This window comes from Diabrotica virgifera, chromosome 7 (genome assembly GCF_917563875.1).
Source record: "Diabrotica virgifera virgifera chromosome 7, PGI_DIABVI_V3a".
In the NCBI taxonomy this organism is placed as follows: Eukaryota; Metazoa; Arthropoda; class Insecta; order Coleoptera; family Chrysomelidae; genus Diabrotica; species Diabrotica virgifera.
Window position 1 is genome coordinate 122,895,683 of NC_065449.1, and position 12,367 is coordinate 122,908,049.

The 12,367-nt window shown below is 34.2% G+C and overlaps 1 protein-coding gene across 1 annotated transcript in view; it reads right to left on the reverse strand.

Annotated features, from left to right (window-relative positions):
- Window positions 1-12,367, reverse strand: part of LOC114342542 (ras-related and estrogen-regulated growth inhibitor) — a 603,448-nt gene that overhangs the window by 15,861 nt on the left and 575,220 nt on the right. Inside the window, exon 4 of the mRNA XM_050656585.1 lies at window positions 747-911. Coding sequence (XP_050512542.1) covers window positions 747-911 — 165 coding nt within the window. The remainder of the gene's footprint in view (window positions 1-746; window positions 912-12,367) is intronic.

Below are 12,367 nucleotides of genomic sequence, written 5' to 3' on the forward strand. Positions count from 1 at the left end.
TACCGTTAAGCTATTAACAAACTTTTAGCTTGCTATTAATCAACTTTTTTTGGTACGCGGGATCCAGGCCTATAAGCATATTTTTAACTTTTTAACTGTACTTGTGGCTAGTTCCTATTAAATATTTTAGAAAACATAAAAATGCCACAGGAACGTAGCTCTAGAACTACATCCATTATCCAATCTTGATTTTATTTGATATGTCTAAGCGGTGAAAATGTTCACTTATGTTAAGTTGCTGACGTTCTAGGAGTAATAAACAATTTAGTGCCTAACAAAATAGTATATTCGTGTTTCAAATGGGTTCACAAAATACAAGTCTTAAACAGAATATGTCAAGGCGAAGGTGAATTGACGAAGATGATAAAAAAGAAAAAACTTGAATATCTACTGCAGTTCATACTCAACGTAAATATCGAGGAAAAAAGAAGAATTATTTTTAGGAAGAAATATTCATGACTCTGATACCTTCGTCAATGGACTGGCTGACCAGTTACTGGTCAGCTACTACTGTAGTAGATGAATTGTTACATGCCGCGCAAGATCGAGAACAACATCGGGTTATTGCAGTGGAAGATACTTCTTTGGGTACGGCACTCCAAGAAGATCTTATGTTTATTGAATATAAATTTTAGGAACATGTAAAATTAAACTTTGTATGCAGAATATAATATATGTATTGTATACTAAAATATGTTCTTCCTGTTCTTCTATATTTTTAAAAGCTTACGTATTTTTTAACTTACCATATCATTTTTATTTCCAACAATATAAACAGAAATGTTAGAATCCGTTATAAGAGCTTCTACTCGCTTTAAGTAATTAATGGAACTTCGATCTGTGATTGAATAAACTAAAAGGAGACCATCTGCCCAACTAATTGTATCCGATGATGGAAGGTCATCATCAGTCTGAAAAAGAGATCATCTTTTAAAAATATAAATATTTGGTGCACTGAAAAAATTTAAATATTTTAACAGGTATTTGAAATATTTGTAAAGATAAAATGGAAATAACGTCATTATGAATTTTGTAGGCATGCTATTTTAATTTCAAATAGAAAATTGCACTAAAAACATAATTGGACTAAATATTTGGATAACATTTATTGATTGATTTATTACAAAATTGATGTATACAAAAATATTGTATATAGTAGAATTTCATTAGAACGTCACATGCATATAAAATATACCATACAATGTTTTTAAACTAGGAGGAGTAATTCAAATTTACCGCGCCGTAATGCTTGCTTGTAATTGGTTCAACCTCATGCAAGTTTACTCCACTGTTATGAATTTTGACAATATTGACATTTATGAAATTTTGATACCACTGGCATTTCATAGGTGAACTAAATTATATTGAGATTTTTTGTGTTTTCTGCGTTACTCCTTTAATTCTTAAATTCTTAGTAAGTATGCTTTTATATAAGAAACAGTTGTTTTTAGAACTCTTTGGTGATTTTTCTAGTGACATTATTGGGTGTGAATCTGTCTTTTGAGTTTACTCCTCCTTGTTTTAAAACAGGGTATAAATCTCTTAAAATGTATTGCAATTTAGTTCAGATGTGAGTTTTAGTCTAAAAATAGGTGGAACTATTATTCGCTATAATCGAGTTATTAGAAACAAATACATTTCAGGAAGACACGATTGACGGATAAGTAAGACAAAGTCGCCTACCCAAATAAGCAGCTTGGTGGAATAAGAAGTCCGCTGATCTCAGAGAAGAAACAAGCCGGCTTTAACAGCGTGAAGAAATTAGGTAATCGGGAAGCATATAAGTGGGCGCTCACTACGAGGCGCCAACCTTCGTTCCGACCAAAGTATCGTACCCATAGTATCCAATACCAGGTAAAATATATGCATTATTTTAAATGCGAGCGTTCACAGTCAAGCGCAGAGCCAGGTATCGGACCATCTGGTTTGGACCATAGTATTCGAGCTTAGTATTTTTTTAACAATCGACCCCGGTACTCTACGATCGAAACGCAATATGGACAAGGAAAAGTTGATCGGTTTAGTATTTGTGAGGGAAGCAATTTGGAATAAAAGAGATAAAAATCATCACAATAACATCGTATTGAAGAAATTGTGGTCCACAATTGCTGTATAATGTAGTTTCTACGTACGAAGAGATAACAACGATACCAGGGCGAGATACCTCATTGTGAACATGAAAAGTACAATGCTCTGCTCCAGGCGAGGATACTATGCGATGAATACGATCATAATATGATACTAGGCGAGGATACAATCCTATGGTCTCCGTAGTGAACGCTCCCTAAGGCTAAACTAAAAATCGATAATAAGACAGTCTTATCCGCTAAGAACAGATCCTGGAGATAATTCTGTAAAAACATTGAATCTTGCATACCTGAAATAAATTTCCCATTGAGAATTAGACAGGCATAAAACACTCTTAACCCGGGAGCAGTCGCGCCGTTAGAAAAATCTCACATTTTATCCTTTTCCGTGATAACTTGATGAAAAATTTTGCAACATAACTTTCCAGTCGTAAGTGCCTCAAGGAAGATTATTGTAACGCGTATAATTTTTTTTTATTTTTATTTTTAATTTTTTTTAATTTAGGGTTTTGGTGAGAACCAATTAGCTTTAAAATTGTTAGAAATAAATATTTTTAGGATAACAAGTAATAAAAAATATTATAAAATAGAAATTTGTTTTAAATTTGTATTTAAATTCGTATTGTGAGATTTTTTCTCTACGCGCGTCTACTTACGTGACGGAAGTGAGCGCGACTGCTCCCGGGTTAATGAAATCCCACTGCACTATCGGTAAGTACTAACATCTTAAATCAATGACGTAAACACTAACTAACCGCCTGACAGACGGGTTTAACATTTCACTTGTTATTTTTTATATGTTAAATATTTTAATGCAAAAAAATATTTCGATGACTTAATAAAAGTATTAATTATCTAAAAAAAACACAGTAATTTATCTAGTTTTTTGTATTTATTAAAATAAAAAACATTATAACAAGAATGGAAGGATTGTTTGTGTGACTTTTTATTCCTGAAAAAAAGTGTGATAAAAATGAAACAAATTAAAGAATTTTGATAAAAATTTAGAATCGAGTTAAACAAAGAGTAATAAACATGAAAATAAAAATGTTTTTAAAAAATATTAAAACAAAAAAATCTGACAGGCACTAAAATTTGTACGGTGTAGCAATGGTAGTCAGTGGCAACATTTTCAACACAAATTGATCCCACTTCGCTTATGTAGTCTTCTACCTAATCAAGTCATTTCAAAAGAGTTTCCTCATAGTCTCTATCCCCTTATTTGAACTTTTCACGAACTAGGGCACATTATGTTAAATGACGAATTGGGCACAAACACTAACACCCCCGTCTATTAGACGGAAATCATACTTTGTGTCTAAATATCTTTCGAATAACAACCTGCCGCAAATTGCCGAATTTAATACTACTAAATAACAACCCAACTTAAAAAGTCATAAACGGGTGACCTTTAAAATTTTCTAGGAAGGGAAATATCCCACTTTCCACAAACGATGCCGTCTGAGAGACGGTGTGTTAGTACTTAAGCATTAAACCGCCTGGCATAATCTGGTATCGGAATTCGAAATGATTTTAAACCCGAAATAAATCGCCCATATTCCACTGTTAGATATAAAATGTGCATGTGGTAATAGCGAGGTCACAAAATGCACAGGTGAGGAAGAAAATCAACAACACAACATGCAAGTGAATTTATTCAGATGCTTCAGATCAGAATAGTTATAACATTTCGTTAACTTCTAGTGATCTTTATTGTTACTTTATTTAAATTTTAATAATGTTCTGTTATTAAATTATACTTAAAACAATAACTAGTAAATATTTCGTCTTTCTCTGACGTCATAACAAACCTATAGATTAGCAGACCTGTATATTTGTGTACCTGGTGTACTCCTGGCGGTAAACAAATTAACTGTATTGTGACATCGTCCTCGTAGCACGAAAAATATGCCACTTTGGTCAGGGCGTTCACTAACTCGAGTGGCAGATAGCCTATTCAAGTAGAGCGACGAATATTTCAATTTTATGTTTCAAGTCATAGTATTATTTTGAAAAGTTAAATTATCCGAGTTTATTATATATGTGTTTAGTGGGCTGAAGAAACGAGAATTGAATATTTCCAGCAGTGAATTGTGGCTATCTGGTAAATAACTTTTTTTTTACACGCTATATAACGCCATATTTTTTTTGTTTGTCTAATTTGACGTCTTCAAAAAAATTATTATTAAATCTTGCAGTGAGCTTATTAATTAAGGCTAGTATATTTTAACTATTTCATTGTCTGTAATATCCACTCAGAGGGAAAGTATTTTGTCTTAATCTTATAAAATTATCTCTCTTAAATTGTGGGGTTAGGTTACATCACATATTACCCAATTCCAATTTTGTATATTATAGTCATGAAGTTCTGAAACATAGTAAATTCCGTACATCATATCCACCGATTCTGTTCCGATATTTAGTATTTTCATAAATTTTTACACTACTTTGGCATTATTCCATATCATTTAATAACTATACTATCTTTTATGAAAAGCTATTTCCTAAATAAATATATTCAGCATTTAAATTTTAGACTTACTTGTCTACCTATTATCGATTCAAGGCCATTTTATATGCCAATCTTATGACAAGGTCACCAAACAGTCTAGTGGAAGATTGTTTTTTCTTTTCTAATGAGATAGCTTTTTCTGATTCTTCTTTATTCTAAATAAAAACTTCCGGATTTTTGTTTTCTTCTCGGACTTTTCCCTACATTATTACAATGAAGTAAAACCGGGATTCTATTTTTTTTTAGCCACTTGGGCAAAATCTTTAACTACTCCTACCACCTGAGAGGGACCGCTTCACGACCAAGTCACCCAGGGGACAAGTTCTAAAAGCCCATGTAATTTTCTTTTACTTCATTATGCTGCACCTTGGAGAACTGCCATGTTACTGTTAGCTGTGTAGCACCATTTTGTGCCTAACTAGGGATCGAAGACGTTACTGAGAAGTAGCAAGGAACACTTGTGGGGACAATATCAGGTCAATCGGGTTTGTTTCGGGAACTTTTATATTTTACAGTGTAATAGTTACCTACATATACCAGTATACTTATACATTTATCTTTTTTATAATATCCAGAACATTTAATTAATTAATATACACATAATTCAATAGCGCTCCCACACCTGTATGTCTCTTTGTAAAAGAGGATAATTTGGGCCCAAATAACCTTTTCCCATACAGTAGCTCCTTACATTTATTTTTTTATCACCATTATTAGACTTGTTTCCCATATTTTGCATATAACTATATATATTTTAATATCATTAGCTTGTTTTTTTTATGTAATTTAAATTCAAAATTTTGTTTACTTAACTTAAATTCATTTGTAATTACATTAAATTCACTCCCTAATCCCTATCCCCTCAGGATAGCTTTTAGTTTCACTTGTTAATTATTCAGAACCACGAGTTAGCAAAAGGATCTCTTGCATCCAGGACTTCGTTGGTTCACTTAGGAGCTTGTTGCCCGTCAACTCATTGAGAGTTATATATATTTATTATTTATATTATTGAGGTATTTTTATTATTCATATTTCTATAGGATTTGAGGTTGTTGTACGTATTACAATCGTACAATTGTTTGGTGAAGGTTGTTATTTAACCTAGTATATGTAAGTTGGGGGTACGATCAATATAAGAGCTACTCCAGTAATAATGTAACTATAGTTTTATACTTATATTTTCATATATTTATAATAAGATAGGTAATTGAGTCAAATTGTCATTTTAGAGTTACATAGTTTCACTTGTCATAACTCAGAGGTTGTCAATAATCTAGGTAGTTATATTTAATAAATATTTATTTGTTTTGTATATCAATTATTTTTTTTCCATTTTGGAATTTAATATATTTATTATTTAACAGCAGTGTAAGATACCTGGAAGTTTGGTCCATCCCAACTTCTGGCGCCCATAATTCACTCTATTTTATTTATCTTCTATATTCTTCTATTTTTATTATATTTATTTAATTTATTCTCCGGACATATATTTTTATCTTAAGATTTCCCTTTTCTAGTCATCATCTCTCTTTAGGTTGAGCTACTGTTCTTCGACAGGCATGCAAACGAGCCGTATCCATCCTTGAGTGTCAAGTTGTTCTCCTGCATCTCTTGCTAGCCAACTCTATTCAGTTTGCCTCTGTCTCTCCATACTTCCATTATCAGTTCATCACTCTTCCTTCATTCATTTCATCTTATCATTTTAGTTCAACAAATACTACTGCAAAGTAGTATTTTTGCTACAATCGGCAGCCCAACTGTGGTGTCAACCTTAGGTTCTAAGACAGTAGTTATTTTAGTTAGTTCTTTTTCTTTTATGTGAAATTTCTGTACTATTACTTTTGAGGTCTTTGTATACATGTTATTTCTGATTTATTTTTGTCTTTATATTTATTAATACTTAACAGGTACACTGTCACTGCTGTATCGATTAATTAGTTCAGATTTTGAAACCTCCTTTATCGGTTTGTCATACAGCTTACATTCTAGGTTGAAGTTGAAACAAAGTATAAGTAACTAACATATATATTTTATTATTGCAAATTTTGCTCCTTCAGCCAGTGGTGTACTTGTATGTACAGTTAAACGTTAATACTTACATATGTTTTTTTGATACAAGTATAATAACTAAAAATTTTTCCAATATTTAGGTACTATATTTACTTGATTATACCTTATTTACTTTATTTATTTGATATATATTTCGTATTTCTGACTTTTGGATTGCTTGTCAATAATTTTTGCTTTCATCATGTGTGCTTTTAAAGTTGAACATCTTCTGGTTGACGAATTGGACTATGAGTTGAAAATTAGGGACGTAGTACCAGAGGAGTCGGCAACAGCCGATAGAAAACGCAATCTTTTGCGGGGTGCTTTGAAGCAAGAAGCAGGCAATAGGAGTTTCACCCAACTTTCGGCTGTATATATCCCTTTTGAGGACCAACGGAAAGGAATATCTGAAACGTTGGATAACTTGTCGAAGAAAATAGAGAAGTTTAGGGGAACTGTACAGGATACTGAGTATACTCGATTAATATCTCGTCTAACTCATATTTCTGGCCGGGTACACTTGTTACAGTGTACTACGGAAGAGCAGGAACCTTTTAAAAAGTCTGTTTCTCTTAAAATCCTTACATTGGAGGGTGAGCTTGATTCTAAGGTTAACCCCATAGCCACATCTACTCCTAATGCTCCAGTCAGTGTCGTTCCTAGTTTCACATACTCCAAACCCGTGCAAGTACACAAATGGGGTGTTTCATTTTCCGGTGAAAAACAGCACAATGATGTGATTTCATTTTTGGAAAAGGTTGAGTGTCTTCGTGTATCTAGAGGGGTCTCTGAAGAAAATTTGTTTGCTGCTTCAGCCGAATTGTTTACCGGTCCTGCTTTTACCTGGTTCATGAATAATAGAGGTAATTTATCTTGTTGGTCAGATCTGGTTCGCAAGTTGAAGTCAGATTTTCTTCCTTACTCATACCAAGATGATCTCTTGGATGAAATCAAAAACCGTAAGCAGAACCCAGGGGAGTCTGTCACTATGTTCATTAACACTATTTTAGGCATGTGTAGCCGTTTAGACACTCCTTTATCTAATTTGTCCAAAATAAAAATCATCTTAAAATGTTTATTGCCTTTTTACCATCAACAGTTAGCTCTTATGGACATCCAGAGTATTGATGATCTCACTGTAAAGTGCAAACGTTTGGAAGAAACGTTATCCTGGTCTTCTCAGCCTCCATCTTAATCTCGACCCTCTTCTAACTCTTCTTTTCAGCCAACTTCCTTTAGACAACGTTCTTGGCAAAATAAGGGCCCTGAACATAATGTTTCTGTTTTTGGTTCCGTTGTTTGCTGGAATTGTCACCAGTCTAATCACAAGTTCAATGATTGTGGTATCCCTCAAACTCGTATTTTCTGCCACGGTTGCGGTAGGGAAAATACTCTCAAAAGAAATTGTTTTAAGTATTCGGGAAACGAAATGTCGGAGGTCCGTCCCTTGAGCGTTTCTCCGTCCAACACCCAATCAGGGAATCAAACCCCATCAGAAAACGAGACAGCTGGCCCAAGCACACCAAGCAACGCAAACCCATTTTCCAATCGGAAAGGGAATAAGGCATCGTTCAGGAAACAATCACACACCACAAATCAAAATCAGTCCACAAATTAACTTTTAGTCATTATACGTTGAACGCGCATGATTCACAGGGTTGCAAATCCACAAATTCTTCTTTAATTAGTAGTGTTAATCATAATAATAGTTTTGATGGTGAAGTAGTTCCATATAATGGTTGCAGCCAACCAAATATTTTAGATTTAGATATTAATTCTCTATTAGTTAAGAAACAAAATGATAATAGGCCATATTTACCTATTCAAATTTTAGGGAAATCGTGTTTAGCTTTATTAGATAGTGGCTCTAATATTTCGTTGATAGGAGCACATTCGTTAAATTTATTGAAAAATGCTAATATACCCATTATGCCCATTTCATCCTTGCAAGTATCTACAGCAGATGGTACAGTTCAGTCTATTACAGGCAAACTCCAAATTGAAATTACAGTGGCAAATTTATGTAGGCAAATTACATTTTATGTTATTCCTTCTGTACAGAATTCTATAATTTTAGGTATGGTCTTCTTCAATGCTTTTAATAGCACCTTAAGTTGTTCTGATTTTTCTTTTTCGATATCTGAATTTAATCTGTCTACCCTTAGTGCTATTCATGATTTTTCCAGTTTATCTAGTTCTGAACAAAGGCAATTGGAGAATATGATTTCTCAGTTTACTACTATTTCTTCAAATGACAAACTAGGTCGTACTTCATTAATATCTCACACTATTGAGGTGGGAAATCCTGCTCCTTTCAGATTATATCAGTATCCCATACCTCAAGCCTGGCAGGCAGATTTAGAAAAAGAAGTAGATTCGATGCTTGCTTTAAATATCATTGAACATTCAACGTCGTCCTACTGTTCTCCGCTCTGGTTAACGAAGAAGAAGGATGGATCCTTCAGGATCTGCTTTGATGGTCGAAAACTAAACAGTATCACCACTAACAGGGATGCTTATCCAATTCCCCGAATTGATGTGATTTTGAGCAAACTTCAAAATGCCAAATACATCTCTTCGATAGATTTGTCTAAGGCCTTCTTACAGATCCCACTGAGTGAAGAGAGCAAGAAGTATACTGCTTTTGCTGTCAGTGGTAAAGGATTATTCCAGTTTGTCACCATGCCTTTTGGTCTTGTTTCTGCTCCTCAGACAATGTGTCGTCTGATGGATTTAGTCATTGGTCCACAGTTAGAGCCCTATGTTTTCTATTATTTGGACGATATTTTGGTAGTCACTCCTGATTTTTCCCTTCATATGGAAATTTTAGATAAATTGTTTTTACGTCTTAAGGAAGCTAATCTAACGATTAATCTGGATAAGTGTCAGTTTTGTCGCCCTAGTCTTAAGTTTTTGGGTTATGTTTTTGATAATCAGGGTCTAAGGACTGATCCTGAGAAAATAGTTGCTATTAAGAATTTTCCTATACCTAAGACCACCACCCAAGTCCGTAGGATATTGGGAATGTGTGGATATTATCGCCGGTTTCATCGTACCGGTTTCATCGCCGGTATTATCATACTCTACCTTGTTGTCACCTCTTACTGATCTTTTTAAGAACAGGAAAAAGGGGCAGACCATTACTTGGACTCCTGAGGCCGATGAAGCTTTTAGGCGCGTTAAAGATGCTTTAACTAGCGCACCCGTCATGATATCACCTAATTTTAATGAGCATTTTTATTTGATGACTGATTGCTCTAATACTGCTTCTGGTGGCGTATTGTTCCAGTTGAAAGATGGCTCGGAACATCCCAGAGCTTACACGAGTAAGAAATTTAATAAGGCCCAGAAAAACTATTCCACCACTGAGAAAGAACTCTTAGCTATCATACATGGGTTAGAAGCATTTCGTTATTATTTAGAGGGCCGTAATTTCACCATAATTACGGACCATAGTTCCTTGGTATGGCTTCATAGTATGAAAAACCCATCTCAGAGACTTCCCGATGGATATGCAAACTGGCGGCTTATTCATATAAGATTGTTCATCGAAAGGCCAACGGGGTAGTGGTTGCTGATGCTCTTTCCCGTGTTCATGATCTTAATGTATTAGATTTGTCCACCTTAACTCCTGACGAGTGCTATCAGAATATGATTGATAGGGTTACTCAAGACCCACAAAATTATCCTGATTTTAAGGTAGAGAACAATATACTGTACAAACATATCTTAAGTCCTATAGAGGCCTTATCCAATATGTCAGATTGGAAAATAGTTGTACCTACGCCAAATAGGGAGAACATTATTACGTATGTTTCATGATGAAGTTACTGCTGGATATTTTGGTTTTTATAAAACTTTTCATCGTATTGCCAAATTATATTATTGACCTGGCATGCGCAAGTCTATAAAAAGTATATTTCTAAGTGTATAGTTTGTGCGACTTGTAAACCCAGTAATTTACCACAAGCTGGACTCATGGGTTCCTTTAGGAACATTAATTTTCCTTGGCAGACGATCTCGTTGGATCTCATTGGACCTTATTCTCGTAGCTATAAGGGTAATACTTATTGCTTGGTAGTTGTGGATTATTTCACCAAATTTCCTATAGTTTGTCCTCTTCGTCAGGTCACAACTCCAGCAATTTTGAAATATTTAGAGGAACAAGTCTTTTTGTTGTTTGGTGTTCCCTAAATTTTGTCATGTGACAATGGTCCTCAGTGTGTGTCGAAGGCTTTTAAAGACCTTCTAACTAAATATAAGGTTCAGAGGACCTTCTATAATGCTGCATACCATCCTCAAGCCAATCATACTGAGAGAGTGAATCGCAGTATTGTCACAGCCCTAAGGTCCTATACATTCCCAGATCACCGAGCTTGGGATCAATATATCCATTCCATAGCTCAAGCCATAAGGACTTCTGTCCATGAGGTTACCCAATGTTCTCCTGCATATCTCAATTTTGGTGGACATGTTGCTTTATCTGGTGACTATTTTGGTGCAATTTCAGACACTTCCACAAATCTCCCTCAGATATCCGATAACCTTCATCGCTTAGATGATCTCCAGACTCTACCTCAAATTTTTTCTGACATTCGGAAGAAGTTAAAAACTTCCTATCTCAGGAACCAGCAGCAGTATAACCTGAGGAAAAGAGATCTGCGATTCTTCGTTGGAGATAGAGTGTTGAAGCGAAACTTTGTGAGGTCCAATAAGGGTGATGCTATTTCGGCAAAATTTTGCCAGAAATATATTCCCTGTACGGTCGTAAAGGTAATATCCCCGTTAGTATATGAATTGAAGGACAATTCGACTAACACACGAATTGGACAATTTCACATAAAGGATTTACTGCCTGATAACACCATGGATGAGAGTGATTCTTCATCTTCGGAAGATTAATTTTATAGGGTATTTTGAGCTAATCTCCTCCTCTATTTGTCTTTGGCTCGATCTCTTTATGATTTGGTATTTTAGCTTAATAATTTATTCACCAGATAGAGCAGGTACATAGCTCAATTTTTATCTTTTGGCATTATTGTTAGATGACTTCCAATTTATGAATCATTAGGTTAATTATTTATGTAATACTCTTATGTGTGAGCTTATCATTTTCTTTGTACTATTAATGATGCACTTCAATTATTATGAATCAACATTATTAATTACTAATGCTGTTAGTAGGAATATCCAATTAATAAGAACCTACTTGTAATTTTTAGAGTGTGCACTTACCCCCTTAGCATAGAAGGGTTGTTGATTATTGTATATTTATATATTTGAATATGTAAACTCATACAAGTAAGTTGGCTTAATGTTGATATTTGGTATGAAACTATGGAACTAACAATATTATACACTACTTAACTCAGGTTGTGTGTTGTATTTTTGATATTTGATTAGGTACATACTATTTTTTTTATATGTATCTTTTATTTTCTGGTTATGAGATTTGTCATATTGGAAAGATGGGGTGGTTCTTAATTTTATATTGGTTTACTTTATCAACATTTGTCACAGATATCTTAAATACTTTATAATAATTCATGTCCTTATGCCCTGAGTATGATTCTGGAATTAGTTTGGAATTCTGATGTATGTATGAATTTCTTCTTAAGAACTAGTCTGCCAATGCTCTGTAATGTGGGTTCCTAGGTAACCTAGTGAATGCGTGGGTTCGAAATTCAGCAACTGATCACTGCTATCCGATTTCGTAACC